Source organism: Ursus americanus, chromosome 9 (assembly GCF_024610735.1).
Source record: "Ursus americanus isolate L20-20 chromosome 9, mUrsAme1.1.p, whole genome shotgun sequence".
NCBI lineage: Eukaryota > Metazoa > Chordata > Mammalia > Carnivora > Ursidae > Ursus > Ursus americanus.
Genome location: NC_142135.1, coordinates 1,683,981 through 1,701,146, shown reverse-complemented (window position 1 = coordinate 1,701,146; position 17,166 = coordinate 1,683,981). Strand labels below are relative to the sequence as shown.

Here is a 17,166-nt window from a genome sequence, read left to right as displayed (position 1 = left end):
GGGCTGCCCCTGCTCCCAGTGGGTGCCTGGTTGAGTGGACACAGGGAACTCAGCTCCTCTGGCCTCAGGCTCCCCACCAGTAAAGGGGTGAGAACACGCTCATCCACAGGAGGTAGCAAGATGAGGGCTTCTAGGGCCCAGCACAGCCTGGCACCATCGGGAGCAAATACAAGTCCAGGTGGAGGACACTCAAGAAGGCCGAGCGCGCTTGAGAAGAAGCCAGTGTCTCAGCTGGTCTCATATGTAGCCCGCCAGCGATTTGCCCTTTCTCTCTGGGCCTCTGCTCCCATCTCTAAGGTGGGAACACCTACAAGAGGATTGTGAATCTGGGAGGTGATTGATAAAGAACAAGTTGTGAACTCTTGTTCTAAGTACAGGAAAGTTGTCCCCAGGGGTAAGGGAGACCTAACGCAGTAAGCTCCAGTGGGAAACAATATCACAGCAGACTGCTCTGTGAGAGTGAGAGGGGTGGATGGACAGACAGATGGATGGATGGATGAGTAGAAGGGTGCATGAATACATTGATGGATGGGTGGATGGGTGGGTGGATGGATGGACAGTGGATGGATGGATGGATGGATGGATGGTGGATGGATGGATGTTGAATGGATGGTGGATGGATGGATGGATGGATGGATGGATGGATGGACGGTGGATGGATAGTGGATGGATGGATGGATGGATGGATGGATGGATGGATGGTGGATGGATGGATGTTGAATGGATGGTGGATGGATGGATGGATGGATGGATGGATGGATGGATGGATGGACGGTGGATGGATAGTGGATGGATGGATGGATGGATGGATGGTGGATGGATGGATGGATGGACGGTGGATGGATAGTGGATGGATGGATGGATGGATGGATGGTGGATGGATGGATGGATGGATGGACGGTGGATGATGGATGGACGATGGATGGATGTGTGGATGGATGGACAGTGGATGGATGGATGGTGGGTGGATGGATGGATGGATGGATGGATGTTGAATGGATGGATGGATAGATGAGTAGAAGGGTGCATGAATACATTGATGGATGGATGGATGGATGGACGGTGGATGGATGGATGGACGATGGATGGATGTGTGGATGGATGGGTGGACGGTGGATGGATGGATGGACGATGGATGGATGTGTGGATGGATGGGTGGGTGGATGGGATGGTTGGGTGGGTGCTTGGGTGGATGGGTGGTTAAGCGAGTTAATGCATGGGTAGCTGGGTGAGTGAGTGGTTAGGTTAAGTAGATGGAAGGGTGTGTGGATAATTAGGTGATGGATGGGTGGGTTAATGGGTGAGTGAATGAATGAGGGCCTGAAGTGAATGAATGAATGAGGGAGTGACCATTTGCTAAACCGAGGTGAGTACCAGCTCTGTGGCTGACTTGACTTCACAGATGTCCAAGAGGAAGACAGTTCTCAAGGGTGGAGGGTGCCCTGTCCAGGGTCACATACTGGCATGGCTGAGACTGAGAGCCAGGTCTATGACGGCGAAGGCTGTGTGCTCTTGGCTGCACAGGGAGATCTCTCAGGCCGAGGCCTCAAAACACCCAGGCACAAACCCAAGAAAGCTGGGCAAGACCTAGGCCACATTCTTGAGCACCATGTCCCTGAGCAGCCCGGTCCTCACTCCTGATGATCCCGGCCCTCCTTGGAGCTGCCCCTCACCCTCCTAGGCTCACAGCAAACACACGATGGATAACCAAGGCCTCTCTCCTTGACCGTCTCCCTCCGGCCCAGGAGTCCAGTGCCGTGCGGGCCTGCTGCCGTGCACAGTGAAATCCGCACACAGTGGGGCTCCATAAATGTAACGAAAGGGACAACACAGGGATGGTGGGCAGAGGTGAGCAGGCCTGGATGGCTTCCCAGGGCTCACTCCAGGCTCACTCACCCCAGCCCAGTCCCCCAGGCTCACCCCACCGGAGCGTGGTCGGGCAGAGGACACAGCCCCAGAGCCCTGACCCTCGGGGCCTCTTTCTGCTCTCAGAGGCAGGGCAGGAGGGGTGTCTGACCTCTCAGCCTCTCTGTTTCCCTGGGCCTACGTTGCCCACAGTAGGTGTTCAGTAAACGTTTGCTGATGGAAGGATGGAAAAAAAGACCCCCAGTGCTTCCCCACTGCGCCAGCCCCACGGCCCCTCTGGCCAGTCCCCCCTGCAAGCTCAGCCATGGTGTTTCCTGGGCTCGTGCCCCTGTGCGCTGGGGGCTGGGTTGCTGAAGAGCACAGGGAGGCGGGGCGAGAGGGACGGTCTGGGGCGTGTCTCCCCACACCCTGCACTTCTTCCTCAGGCTGCAGTCCCCAGGTGCCCCCAGCCCTGGGCGCCTGTCCTCCCGGCAGCCTACTGGTGCTGGCCTCTTGGTGGCCCCAGCTATCTGCTGTGGCTCGTCTGTACCCTCAAGCCCAGAGTCCTGGCCACCAGGCCCTTATGTCCATTTCTTATAACTCTGTGTTTATCGTGGCAAAACAGACACACCATTTTCACCATCGTGGCACTGATCACATCCACAATGTTGTGCACCCATCACCAGCATCTCTAGAACTTTCCTCCACTCCAGACGCTCTGTGGCATTAAGTGCCCTGGCACGCACGGAGAGTCCCAAGCTCGGCCCCTGGCAGGGCCACCCCCACCCCCCAGGCCTCACTGGGGCCTCCAAGGAGGACTTGAGACCGAAGGGTCACATGCCTGTCCCCGAAACAGTGGTACACATATCCCAGCTCAGGGCCCCTACTCGGCCCCCCACCCCCTCTCTATGACTCCAAGGATCACCAGGGCTGCCCAGATGGCGCTCGGAGCGAGGACAGAAAACGTAAATACTAGCGAGACAGAGGCCCGCGATGCGTTCATTACCCGGCAGACAGCAAGCTGGAGAAGACAAGTCAATTAATTGTGAACACCTTGAATTCAATAAACAGAAGGGCTGTTCTATTGACTTAATTGTTTCCGCCGCAGTAAAGCAAGTGCGCACGCGCATTTAATCCTCTGTCCTTGGGAAGCGGGGGACGTGGGTCTCCTCGCAGGGCAGCATCCTGCACGAAGGACGGGTGGGGCTGCAGTCAAGCCCGCGGCCTGCCGTGGGCTCTCCCGTTGCAGGAGTGAGTGCTGGGGGCGGCCCTCAGCAGGACGGAGAGGCTAGCCGGGTCCGCAGAGTGGCGGCTGGCCCCACCCAGGGTGGCCAGAGGGTCAGCGGCTGCCAGGGCCCTGCCAGACCCCTGGCACGTTCTCCTCAGCCCTGGGCTCCTCCCTCCCAGAAGCTGCCCTCCCTCTGACACCTCCCCTGCCCTGGCCCCTCTCTGTTGTTTTAATATCTATTTAATTAAAGAATGAGGCACCGTGACAGCCCATGGCCTCATTTTTGGAGCCACAAGTAAGGAGATTCATGGATGCCCTCGTTAGAGGTGCTGGCCACAGGCACGTTCCCGAGCTGGGAGGAAGTCTTGCACTCTGGGCTCACACCAAAAACGCACTTTATTAAAATGATTGCCCCACGAAAAGGGGCAAAATGACTTATTCAAGCAGGAAGAGAAAGCGTGCTATGGAGGGCCTGCCAGAGGAACACGAGGCAGCCACAGGGACCCACCCCCTCCCACACCCGCCCGGGCCAGGGCCTCCCCCACCAGACAACCCGGGCCCAGTTCCGGCACCTCCTCCCACCGGCCGGCCGCAGGGGGCCAAGCTGCCGCAGCCCCCCCTGGAGTCCTGCCGGGGAGGCCAGAGCCCCCCACAGGCTGCGTGTCTCTGCACACGTGTGTCCCCCGGTCCAGCCAGGACCCCCTCCCTTGCCTCGCAGCAGCAGGGCCTCTGGGACCCACAGTGGAGGGAGCACATGGCTGACAGAGAAGTGGGCGGAGAAGGAACAGTGCCAGCCAACAAGGACCAGGCGAGAGTGGGTCTGATTTGGCACGGCCGTCCCACCGCAGGCTGCAGGCTGGGACCCCAGGAGGAGAAGCCAGAGCGGGGGCAGGCAGGGACTCTGCTGGGGAGAAGCCCGCCGTGGGCCGTACCGCAGCCGACTGGGAGACTGGAAGGCCGTGTGAGGGCATGGGTGGTCCCTCCGTGCGGGCGCACCCTGGCCCCAACACACTGGCCACAGATGGTGGCCCAGCGGAGCTCCCCTCCTCAGGGTACAGGCTGGCCCCTGCTTAGGGACCAGCCCAGGCTCTAGTGCCTTCCGTCCATGTCCAGGTCCCCGTCAAGAGGCCTCGGAGGCATCCGTCAGGGATCCGTCAGGACGCGCAGGCTGTCGGGGGCCCGGAGAGGCCACTGAAGGCTCCATCCCTACGGGGTCCCACTGACTGGAGCAGTAAGCCCAACAAGCCCGGGGTTGGGGGGGGGGGGAAGGTCTGCAGCCCAGCCTAGAGGTCAGGGGCCGTCTGTAGCTTCTGCAGGCCTCTGGCTCCCAAGGTCAAGGCCGCCTGGTCCACACTCCCCTCCACTCCGACTCCAACCCCATGGGGCAGGTGCCACACCCCACCTGGGTGACAGCCTCCCTCCTGCTCCTTGCTCCCTGCTGGAAGCCCATCCCTTAGGGGAGAGTCTCCACCTTGTGGGCCTCCAGGCCCCCCCAGCGCAGCGAGGTCACAGTCCACATTTCAAGGTGGACCTTGGGACAATGGTCCCCGACACACGGGCCAGGAAGGCGAGCTTCTGTGGCATCAGGGGCTGGGGCATCGTGTGACGCATGGACCTCAGCAGCGTGTCCCATGAGATGCACTGTCCAGACCCAGACCCTGGAGAGTGAGGGGATGCTATTAATGATTGTACCCAGACCGCAGGTGCCCACCGGGACCAGGACCAGCCCAAGCCAACCAGGACACAGGGTCCCCTTTGGGTCCCCCAACCCAGCCCAGCAGGGCCCAGATGGACAGTGCAGAGCCAGAAGCCCCCAAGGCTGAGGGGAGCTCCTCCAGCTGTAGGGGCTGGCCAGGGACGTGCTTACCCAGGAAAGCAGCGGGCAGACACAGCCAGGCCTGCAACAGGGCCAGGCCCACCTGGCAGCTGCCCAAACCAGGGAACTGGCCTCAGTGGGGCAGCCTCTTGACGAATGACAACAAGCCGGGGCCAACCCCCCTTCACTCCTCCCCTGGAGCCCGCAGCCCATCACCTGTCCACACTGGAGGGCGTCTGGCAGGCAGCAGACCCATTCGTACTTCCAACCAAGTCTAAGGAGCAGAGAAGACTCTGTTCATCGCAGGTCCCTCAGCCCCCATGGCCGAGCAGGTGCTGAGCTCACTGGCCGGGCCCAGGCCACTGCCCTACTGTGGGGCTGCTCCCAGGTCACAGCCTGGTGACCTCTGTGTGCTGGTGTCCGACCCTGGTGACTCACATCCACATGGGGACCCTGCATCTGTTGGCACGGGAAACACCGCAGCCAGTCCCGGGGTCAGAATCCCGAGGCCCTAGCCCTCCAGGCCGGCTCCCTCTCGTCCATCCGACATTCCTCCAGTCCCTAAGACCCAGTCCACTCAGGTCCCCAGGGCACAGGCCATCCAAACTCTCCCGCGATTCTGCCTCTCTCGAAGTCCCTGGTGTTGACTGGAGGATCTCAGTCCTGGATCACCACCTCAGCCAGGAGCTCCCTGGAGCTGCAGCACCTCAGTGGGGGCCCTGATGGGCTCCCTGACGGGGACAGGCTAGGAGGGAGCCCGGATGGATGCCAGAGCAGTGAGGGGAAGGGCTGGGCGGGAGGCAGCCCAGGGACCACCCTCTCACATCACCATGACCCCACCTGCCGGGTCTCAAGTGTCCTGTCTGTCCTCCTGGGTGGCCACCCTACCTGGGGGCTGCTCCTGCCCTGCCGGTCTCCCTGAGCCTAGTCTGCAGGCAAGGCCTGCTCCCAATTTCAGCCAGAGAACTCCTATGCACCCTCCCAGGCCCACTTCCAAGCTCACCACCTCCATGAAGCCTTCTCAGTTCCCCCAGGCCTTTCCTGCAACCCCAACCTTGCACTTCGTGGCTTGAGGGCTACCTCTCTCGGGCTGCATTCATCCTGGTCACCTCTGTCCCACAAGCCAGGCAGCCCCCGGGACATGAAAAGCCCCAATAAAGGCTGGGTAAATGAGTAAGGGCCCTGAATGGCACTGGGAGAGCCACCTTTCCACACACGAGACTGTCCTGGGCTCCTGCTGGCTCCCAAGGCCACGCTGGCTCTGGTGGAGTGACGCTGCCCCTGCTTCTCCGACAAGCATTTAGCTGGAGCCCTAACTTGGTTCAGCTCCTTCTCCCTCCTGCCTCCCTGTGGGTCTCTGGGACTGAAGTGTGGGATGCGTGCGCAGCCTTGACTGGATGGCCAGAGCTGCACGTTCTGTGCCGTGGCTCCCAGCCACGGAAGCCAGCGCTGGGCTTTAGCAGATCTCTTTCGGTTGCAAGAATTGCTGCCCTGCCCCTGCCTTCCTGAACATTTCTCTGTGCCAGACAAGTGCGAGGTCCGGTAAGGAAAAGCCTGTCCCAACCTCCCCGAGCTCCCCAGTGTAGACAGATGGCTACGGATATAGACGCCAAGGGTCCCAGGTCTCGAGCAAGCCACACACCCACCATCAGGCTGGAGAGCATGGACTGGGTTTGGGGGAGGAGGCAGCCCGCGCCTCCTGAGTCCACCATGGAGAGCCACCCCACCCTGCCCCTGCCCCTCACCTCTGGAGCTCCCTTCCCGGGCCTCCCTGGGACCTGAGGCCACCGCCTCTCACCTTGCCCCAGCTGCCCGAGCACCAGAAGCAGCCAGGAAGCAACGAGGACAGCGCTCTGGGTGGTGTGGGGCTGGTGTCCATGGACACGGAAGTGAAGACCGGGGGGGGGGGGGGGCAGGGGGCCTGGAGGCCGTCTGGGCCCTGCGGGCAGAGGGCGTGGGAAGCACACGCTGCCCTGTGTGGGGGCCTGCGGAGGAGCAGCCTGTTTCCCGCCAGCCCACGAAATATGCTTCTTCAGCACCAAAATACAAAGCAAGTTCTCTAAGGCAAGTTTACTGGAAAAGGTCAATTTTTAATAATTTCGTATGCCTATTAGTCCCGTGTGGCCTGAAATGGCAGTGGTGAGCACCGTGTCCTTCCCAGCTCCCGGCCAGCTCCGAGTGCTCGCGGCAGCCAGGGTGGGCGGTGGCCACAGCAGCGCCGGCCCTTCAGGCCAGGAGCGCGGCCCCGGCTCGAGGGGCCGCTCGGTCACTCTAGCTGCTCCCGGCTCTGCAGGAGGAGCTGAGGTCCAGGGCTGCAGCAGGACCTTGGCTGTGGTGCAGATCGGCTCAGGGCCTTGACCCCTGCTCTGTGCAATGGCGACCACACTGCCAAGCTCAGCAAGGACCAGGGAGGCGAGGCCGGTCTGCGTGCCGAGGGTCCCGCGTCTTTCTGTCGCTCCGTTCACTTGCGGCTTTTACACGAAGTTCTTCTAACGTAGCACTTTAATTTCTCTAACAGACTTGTTCACTATTTTTGGGTGAGCTCCGGAGTGGTTGCTCTCAGGCTGACCAGAACGTACTTCAGATGTGTACGCGCTCACTTCCCACTGGAGACCCTTCTCCTCGCGTGGCCGTGGCACATAGCACATCTGGAAACATGACGCACCCAGGATGATGGCTTTATGGAACGGTAGGCCTTTTTAAGAAGCTGCCAGGGGCGCGTGGGTGGCCAGCTGGTTGGGCGTCCAGTTCATGCCCTCGGCTCGGGTCGTGATCTCAGGGTCATGGGATCGAGCCCTGCGTCGGGCTCTGTGCTATGCACAGCCTGTTGAGATTCTCTCTGCCCCTGCTGCTCATACTCTCTCTCTAAAATACATAAATCTCACACACACTAAAAAAAAAAAAAAAAAAAAAAAGGCAGCAGCTGCCAGAGGAAAGGGCAGCAGGGGGTCGGTGCCCTTAACCCCAGATGTGTCCAAGGTCAAGTGGACACTGTCTTCTCTGAGGACAGAACCGCCTTTACCAGGGCTCTGCGTGGATGTCATTTACCGCCTGGGTCGCTCGCTCGGAGCCTGAAGAACGTCTTTCGCGTTCTTGGAAGGCAGGCCCGGCGGCAGCGAGTTCTGTTCTTGTGTATCTGGAAACATCATTCACTCAGTTTACTCTGAAACAGAGATTTGGCGGACGCGGGGGTCTTGGCCGTGGGTTTCCTTTGAGCACTCGGCCCGCGCCATCCCCGACCGTGCTCGGCTGCCAGCCTTGCCGGGTGCTCTCAGGATGGGGCCATGTTCCCGACGCTGTGGATTGCGGTGTCGGTCCCGCTGGAGCTCACCGGGCCTGCTGCTTTCTAGATGAACGTGGCGATTTTTCGGGCACCGTTTGAGTATTTTTGCTGTTCCTTTCTGCCTCCTGGGGCTCCGGGGGCACGTACCAGGTGTCCCTGCACCGCCTGGTCACCTGGGTCTCTGGGTCAGTCGAGGCCACTGGTTCTTTCTCCTGCCAGTTCACGGCAGCTGCTGAGCCTCTTGGGAGCTCTCCGCTTCAGTTCTCATGGTGTTCAGCTCCGAATCCCCACTCGGTACCTGGCGTGTGCTAATTCTCATCTCCCTGTTAACGCTGCGTGATACGCCATCGCTGTCTCTCCCTTTGCTTCCCCTTTCCTCCTTTAACCGTGCTCTCCTTTACTCTGACCCTGTGTAAAATGGCCAAGTTCAAGTCTCCTCCTGTTAAATCCAGCGCCTGGCTGTTCTGCAACCTACTTTTCTCCTGGGGTCTGAGCCATACTTGACGGTTTCTTCGCATGTTCGGGTGGGAAACGGATCACTTCAAGGAGTGCACCACCCTGGCCACCACCGCCCCCCCCCCCCCGCCCCGGGACGTGAGACTGTTATCCTGTCGCTTACTGTGTGTGCTGGCGCTGCGCTGGGTGGGGGCAGCGCTTGTCGCCGCCCCCTGCCCCGGCCTCTCTGCTGCCTCCCAGGGCTGCAGCCTTGGGCTGGCCCACCGGCGCCGCGGCCCGCACCAGCTCTCAGCGCCGCTCCCTGTTGGCTGACTGCTCTGGGTTTTCCAGTCCCGCCATGGGATAAAGGCTTCAGAGCCTAATCCGAGCAGATGTGGCTCCTTTGGAACAGCTTCTGAGATCATCAGTGTCTGTCTGAGAGCCTCCTGACCCACAGCCAGCCTACAGCTCAGCATGCCACCACTCCTCCCATGGGCTGTTCTCTCCCAGCGCCCGCTCTCTCGAGCGGCCCTGAACCGCACACGCTGCTGCAGTCAGTCCTCCCACGGAGGGAAGGGGATGGGGCCACAGCCTGCCTCTCCCCTGGAAAACACCTCTGAGCCACAGCGCTGGTGCTGGGAGCAGGGCAAACGCCGTTTGTCTCGGACAGTTCTGGGGGTGGGGGCGGCACGCCCAGCTGTCCAAGGCCGGCTCCGTGTGGAGCCCCCACCCCACGAGCCGAGACCACCACGGGCTGCCTGCCTCCATCCTCCACAGGCCGGGCCCTCCTGAATCATCTGCCTGCTGTGTCCTCGCAGAGGGGGCTAAGGCCAGAACGTGGCTGCTGGAGAGAGCGTGGAGGAGGGATGGAGTCACAAGACCCGGTCCAGCTTTCCCGGACGGCTCCCCGGTGTGCGCACTCCCTTCTCCAGCCGTGCTGTCCAGACACCCTGGCAGCCGGTGGGGCCTGTGGGACTGGGACCCGGCCCGAAGGACGGGAGCAAAAGTGACGCGTGCCAGCGGAGGGGCCGCTCAGAGGAAGTCTGCTTCCTGCGGCTGAGGGCTGGAAGCAGCGGACACCGGGAACGGGGACAACCGTCTTCAAACACGACATGGGAGCCGCAGGTCACCAGCGGCAGAGGAGCCTGGCTCCACGTGCTGAGCTGCCCGCACGACCCTGATCACCCTCCTGGACGTGCCGGCCGGAGCCGAGGCAGGCAGGCACCTGCTCTCTCCCGCCCTCGTGGACCCACTAACACCCCGAGCCGCCTTCCACCCCTCACCTGTGTTCCCGCCTCCCCAGCAGCTTCCTGCCCTTGTTGGCGAGCCCGAGCTCTCTGGAGGCAGGACAGGGGCCTGGTCTGATCGCCCTCCAGCCTCAGGCCGAGCACAGCGCCCAGCACACGGCGGGCAGCGACTACATGCCATGCTCCATGCTGACTGCGGGACGACGCGTGCGTGCGTTCACACACCAGGAAAGCCCGCGGAGGCTGGAGCCTCTGACCTCGCCTTCCCCCAGCAGCTCAGCCTGGCCCTGGGGGGCAGTGGCGGCGGCTCCCGTTTGCCCCAAATTCTGCTTCCTGCACACCCCGGGAAAGCTCAGCCTGCATGGCCACCTACCCCTGCCTCTACCCCATCCCTGCATGGTCACCTCTGACTCCAGGGGCCCTGAGCTGCCTCCAAAGGCTCTGCCTTCTGGCCCAGGAAAGACCAGCCAGGAGGGGGTGCGAGAATGTCCCAAAGGGATGGAGAAGCCTCCCAGACACCGTACCGCGGACCCTTCCGCCAGGGCCAAGTGCTCATGGCAGACGTGCAATCCAGGCCTCCTGAAGGTGCCTCCGAGGTGACCGGAGAGGAAGGAAGGGGGGATTGGTCCCACCCGGCTCCGCTTTCACAGCCAGCCTAGTTGGGCTCCACCCAGAACTACTTGGGAAAAAGAATTCTGAGGCGAAAGCATTCTGACCACCTGAGCCCGAGGCGCCGGGCAGGAAGAGCCGAGCGAAGTGGCTGGGAGGGGCTCTCGGGGGACAGGTGGGTGCAGAGGTCTCGGGCAGGAGCGCAGGAGTGTGGCGTGGCGGGACGGGGTGGAGGCGTACACCTGCAGCCGGGCCACACAGCTCAGCAGACGGCCTCGCTGGGCCCTGGGCCTCTGCCAGCACCCTCGTGGGGCCCCACAGCTGGCTGCAGCCCTGGGCACCTCGCTCCACCCGAGGCCTCCGGGGGAGACCCGTCACACGGGGGGGGGGGGGGGGGCAGACCCTGCTCTGCCCCAGGGCCTCCCGAGCAGCAGGAGGGTTCAAGCTGGCGCCGTGCTCTGGCTGCCTGTGGAAGGAGCGCCCTGAGGACAGACACCCCTCAGGCCGTCCGGTGACAAGCATTTATTGATTGGCCACAAATCGGCCAGAACGGGGGCAGGTCGCGAATCCATGGCCTGGGGTCTAAGGTCTGACGGGACAAAGCCTCCACGGAGGACCCAGGAGCCCCACGTGTCCTGCCCCTCCCCCGGCCGCACGCAGCCAGCAGAGTCCTGCTGCTCGAGAAGCACGCTAGGTTGCCGGGGACAGCTGCTCGGTGTCCGCTCGGTGTCTGTCCGCCTCTCCGGACCGCCACGACCGCTGTGAGGGCAGGCACACCGGGGACTCCCGACACCTCACGTCCCGTGACACCACAAGCAGCTGCAATTCAACAGCACGGGGCCACACGAGTCCGCACAGGTGCACGGATGTCACCCAGGCGCAGGGAGGGAAGGGCACGACGGCAGCCCAGCCCAAAGACTCCACAGCGACACTCTGACAACGGCCTCGCTTGGTTCCCGATCTTCACACGCGCATCTGGAGCAGGAAGCACGCACGTCCACAGGGTGGCACCGTGGCAACGACCGTCGCCTCGTGCTTGGGAAGACGCACACACGGCAGAGGACAGGCCATGAAGCACGCGCTGCATCCCCTTGACTGCGGGTGGGCGCCCCAGCAGGCAGGGGAACAAAATCTACCGGCCGGCTGGGCGGCCAGGCCGGAACCCGAGGGCGCAGCGGTGAAAGAAAATACAATGTCGCAGCCCCCAACGTGCGCCAAGGAGGGTGCATGTGGTGTTTCTGGCCGCCGCCAGGCATGGCTCCGGGCCAGTCACAGCTACAGGCGGCGGGAGCCATTGGAGGCGCCACCAAGTCTTCCCACAAGCAAGCCGTGCAGCCGGCCCGTCCCCGCGCGGGGTACTGCGGCGTGAACAGCCGAACACAGAAATTCAAACACGTCTGGAAATGTAGACAGCCTGTTTTACGCGCTGTGCGTGCGCGCCTAAGATTCAATTCTGAACGCGTCAGGAAAATCCGGTAACATGCAGGCGTGAGTGCGAACTCCTGCGGAACGTGAGGCATCACACTACAGAGTGGACTAGGGACCAGAGCACTAAACATGCCCACAGTGCACCATGGCCCCCCTCGGGGCAACAAGAGGCCCGGGCAGACAGTCCTGCTTGTGCCAACTCCGTGTGCGGCCCCCACATGCTAGGTCCCAGCCCAAGGGGTGAGACCTCCTGGCAACAGGGAGGAACTTTCAGGAGGCTGGCGCAGCTGAGTGAGTTCATGGCTCAAACGATGACCCACCACATATAAAGCCTCAAGCAGGGGCGCCCACCTGACACAGGGACTGCCGCCACGCCACAGACCGAGCCCCAAGGGGAGGGCGGGGTAGGCCGGGGAAATGCTAGCCCCGGCAGGTGGCCACAGGTACTGCCATCTGATGGCCCGACAGCCGGTTTTCCTCCTCCTGGATGGACAGACTTCTCCACCCACACACACAGCCGGTGAACACGAGGCCAGAATCTGCCTGGCAGGGTCCTGGCTTCTGGCCATGGGACACTCCAGTTGGCTTCAGGTGTGGGGGACCCTGCCGGAGCGGCTGCTCACATTCACGTGGCAGGACAGAAAACACGGTAAGCCCGTGATGAACCGGACTCACAGGGATGGGCCGTCCCAAGGGCCGAGAGCCCACACCGGGTGCCCCGACCTCCTGGACCAGCCCTGGCCCGCAAGCGAGGGCCGCGCTGACGTCAGTGCTCGCCCACCGTGGAGGAGCAAGGCGGAGGGGAGGCCTCCTGGGAGGCCTCGAGTTTGACCACGGCTCTGAGGGCCACACGCCGCCGCTTCACCTGCCTCTGTCTCGTGAACACGGAGCGTAGGGCGCGCAGCTGCCCCACTTCCTGCTCTGTGAAGCACGGCTGGCCCTCGGCGAAGCGGATCACGGCGTCAAAGGACAAGGCAGCCTGCTCCCAGGCCGCCTCATCGCCGTCCTTCTCGGCCTGCTCCGGGTTCCCCGCAGCCAGGGCCGGGGCCCCCCTGCCCGCATATCCCGGCCCGCCCCTCTCAGCGGCCGCGCCCTGGGGAAGCCGGCTGCCAGGGTGGGCTGGGGCCTCTCTCCCCAGCTCCAGAATGTGCGCGAAAGTCTGATGGTGAGGCTTCACCCGGAGGCGCTCTGGCTCTTCCTCGGAAGACGAGCCCTCGCCGAACGTGACCGCGGGCCACAGCTTCCTCCATGCCCGGCTGAAGACGTCGCCGGGCACAGCGCTCCAGGCGCAGGCTACGTTGAAGACGGCGTCGTTCATACTGTAGCGGGGGGTGGCAGGCCTGCAGCGGGACGGGGGGGCTGATGAAGTGCCTCATGAAATCTCTCCGGATGCCCTGGTCCATGGGCTGAATCAACGAGGTGACGCTGGCGGGCAGGAAGATAGTGAAGATGTTCCCGGAGGCCAACTCGGACTCCCGCGGGCGGGCGCGGGCGTTGTCGAGCAGCAGAATGGCTTTGCCGTCCTCGGGCAGACCCGCCGCTCGGAAGTGCTCCTTCACCGACGGAACGAAGATATGATGGAACCAGTCAGAAAAAATCTCCTTGTCCACCCACGCGTTACCCTGGGCCTTGTAGGCGACGGGCAGGTGCTGAATGCCCCCAAAGGCCCGTGCGCCGCCGCCTTTCCCGATCACCAAGGGCTTGATCTTGTGGGAGCCGGTGGCGTTGGCGCACATGAGGACGGTCAGCCTGTCCTTGCTCTGCTTCATGCCAGGCACAGGCCCACCTTCCAGGCTGGGATCTGGCAGGCGCCGCCAGAAGAGGCCGGTCTCGTCAGCGTTGTAAACCTGCTCGGGGGACAGGCCGTGCTCGGCCGTGAGGCTCCGGAAAAACCCACAGAACTGCTCCGCTGCTCGGTGGTCGGCCACCTGTTTCTCGCTGGACGCATCCAGCTTCTTAATGCCGTGTCTGGCCTTAAAACGCCAGAGCCACCCGCCAGAAAACACGCAGGGCTCTGTTAACTGCATCTGTTCATAGAAGTCCTTGGCCTTCTCGATGAGCATGGGGCCTGAGACGGGCACGCCCTCGGCCCGCTTCCCCAGGAACCACTCGTACAGGACGCGGTCCAGGTGCTCGAGCTTGGGCGTGTGCAGGGTGCGTCGCTGCTCCAGGGCCTTATTGGAGTCCGAGTTGGCGAAGAAGCGGAGCAGCTGCGCCTTGTGGGCCTTGATGTCGTACAGGGTGGACATGCCCACGTTGTACTCCTGCATCAGCACCTTCCTGCTCTCCCCCTTCTCCAGGCGCGTGCAGATGTCGATCTTCTCCTTCAAGGTCAGCACCACCCTCTTGCGCTTCTCCCCTGGGCTCCGCCCGGCAGCCTGCTTGGAGGCCATGGGCGGGGGGGGGGCTTGTCCCCAGGGGCTGGGGCAGACACACGTGGGGGGGTCCTGGCAGACTCCTTGCCTCTCCTCCCCGTTTCCTCTGCTCCCTCACTTGCCTGTCCCGTTCCACTGATCCCGAACCACCAGGAGCCACAGTTCCTCCTTTGATCCCCCGTTCGTGCTAGTGATATTGCCGCCTCCCGGCCTCTCTGCAGGAGCGATGACTAGTGTCACACAGTCCCTGGATGTGTCCACATTGTTGGAACCTCTGGCCTTCTCTGAGGGGGACGGTGGCCACTCCTCCCTTCAAACATGGACCACAGAGTAGAGGGGTCCTGGGAGCTGGCTTGTGGTTAATCGAGGCTGTACTGTCTGTGCTGGGGACGCCTCTCCAGGCTCACGGTGCTGTCTCACACCGTGCTTTAGGAACTGGAAAGCAGAACAGGGGGAGAAAGAATGTCACGGACTGTGGGCCTGGGCCACCTGGAAGCACGCCCTCACCACCTCAGGCGTGCAGAGAAGCTGCAGCAGAAACCACAGTGCTGTAGGGCGACCAACACTGGGAGCTGGCCTGAGTGGCGCAGCGTCAGGGAGGCCGCCCAGCTGGGCACGTGGGCCCTTGCCAGCGACCTCTCGGTCATCACAGCACCTTCAGGCTACACAACTCCATCCTCTCCTAACCCTTTCCCACACACCCCGCCCCCTCCCTGCACCGCTGAGCAGACTCGTGGGGCAGAGCAGAGGCACCCTTGCTGGATCCCTCAGGAATCACATTCCCGCCACGCTTCACCTGCTAAGACACCAACATCCTCTGGCCTGTGAGGAGTCAAGGGCTGTTGCCCTGAAGTGACCGGCCCTGCTGGTCTACTCAGTGCAGTGTTTGCTGGGACGGTCCTGTCTTCTCCCTCACAGCCCGTGTCCCCTCGCTTCCTTCATGACTTGGCCGCCCGCGCCTCGCCCCCTCCCACCAGGGAGAGACGGCAGATGGCCTGGGCGGCAGCTACAGCCAGCTCGCTGCCAGTCATCCCGTCCCACAACGAAAGCCATGCAGTACGCACAGGTGGGCTTTGAGCGACTCCCCCCACCCGCCTCCCACCCAAACCCTTATTTTGGCTGTGTCTTCCCACGGTGTGTGGATGCTTAGGCCACACGACTACTCATACGTGGAGCATAAAAATGTAGCCCTTTGAGACCACAACTCGAGCAAAATGACATTTATTCAAATGTAGCAAGCGCTCCGAAGACTGACTCTAGGCCTCTCACCAGCCAGCTTGGGACACGTCCTCCCCCCCCCCCCACCCCGCCCCAGTCTGCCTCCTGGTCTGCTAGCTGAGCGCGCTGCTCCTTTAGGGAGCCTATCTTCATCCTACTCACAGGGCACGACGGTGTAAGAGCTACTGCTTGGCCCTACGGGGAGCAGAGGGAAGTAAGGGCCACCACGCGCCCTAAAGCAGACCCTCCCTCAGAAAGCACCGCAGCAAGCAGATGAGGGACAAACCAGGCGCAGCAGTGAGGAGGCAGAGGAAGAGGAGGAGGAGGAGGCAGGGAGGGAGAGGGGGGAAGGAGGAGGGAGGGGGAACTGCCGGAAAAGGCCTCCTACAGGCTCTGCCCCTGAAAAGGAGGGTTCTGGATGTTTCCTCTCCCTGACATGCAGGTGTCTGCAAGGTGTGTAGGATGACGTTCAGTAGCTGAAAACACTGTGGTACCGTCTGCGAGACAAACTTCTCTTAAAAGTGAAATTCAGATATCCTGATACTCTGAAACAATTTCTTAAGCACCAAAAGGTCAACTCACACAGCAAGAGAATGAAGGGGGTTTCTAGCCTTGTGAATTCAATGTAAGCACTGGGACTGAGGCCACATGAACACAGGTACACATCTTACCCCCAGCGCCGAGGGACAGACAAACACGGTGGGGGGAGGCCATGAGGGGACAGAGATGGGGCAGGAGGGAAAGGAGGGCGCACCCCTTCACACTGGCTCCCTTTCCCTTCGAGGGGAAGCCCGGGCCTGAGAAGAGAGCCTGAAGGATTTAGGAGAAGAAAGCGGAGCAGCAGTAGCGTGCAGGGGGCCATGAAGGAGAAATACAAAAGAAAACAAGTGATCTGGAGATTGAGGCGGACACGGAGAAGACTCTAGGGGCAAGGAATGCGGACGGGCAGGCGCGCAGAGAGGAGGGGCGCCGGGGCGGGGGTGGGGGTGGGTCCCGGGGGGCGCGGCCCGCTGGGAGGGGGGGACGCCGGGGCGGGGGCGTCCGGGGAGGGGCGTCAGCAGGCCCGCGAAGGCCCGGTTCCGCCCACAGGGCAGGTGCGGGGCCTTTGCAAGAACCCCGGTGCCCGGAGACGAGGCGGGCTTTCGAGCCGCGTGTTTTGAGAACGTTTGCTTCCCGGGCCCCGGGGGGCAGAAGCTGTCTGGGGGCAGAAGCTCGGCCCGGGGCAAACGCAACACCGGAAAGGAAAAAAGGAAAACCGTGCAAGTCCCCGTCCGGCAGGTCCCGGGGCGGGGACCCCGTGACCGACCCTCTCCGCCGGCGGGGCCCCGAGGATCTGCGAGCGGCGGCGCAGCCAAGCCCGGCGGCGGCGAGCCCGGGACGGGAGGAGCCTCCGCCCGGGGAGCACACACGGTGCGACGCCCGTCCCCCGGCCCGGCCCCCACTCACCTGCGGACCGCGGCCGCCGCCGCCGCCGCCGCCGCCGCCGCCGGAAGTGCCGCCCCTCTCCCCGCCGCCGGTCCGCTCCTGGCCGCCTTCCCCCGGCCACTTCCTGGACGCTCTAGGCAGCCCGGAGGACTGACTCGGCCTCTCGGTGGCCTTGCGGGCAGCCGGGCGCCGCGGCGCGGGGGTGGCGGGGCACCTCCCAGTGCACCTGCCGGCGGGGCGCACCCGCCCGGCAGTCG

At 62.8% G+C, this 17,166-nt stretch overlaps 1 protein-coding gene across 1 annotated transcript; it reads right to left on the bottom strand.

Annotated features, from left to right (window-relative positions):
- Positions 1 to 6,958: 6,958 nt before the first annotated feature.
- JRK (Jrk helix-turn-helix protein) lies at positions 6,959 to 17,003 on the bottom strand. The gene is given in 3 exon segments (XM_045803954.2): positions 6,959 to 13,227; positions 13,229 to 14,701; positions 16,931 to 17,003. Coding segments are annotated over 2 exon segments (1,626 nt in total). The 5' UTR covers positions 14,285 to 14,701; positions 16,931 to 17,003; the 3' UTR covers positions 6,959 to 12,657.
- Between the last annotated feature and the right edge of the window lie 163 nt (positions 17,004 to 17,166).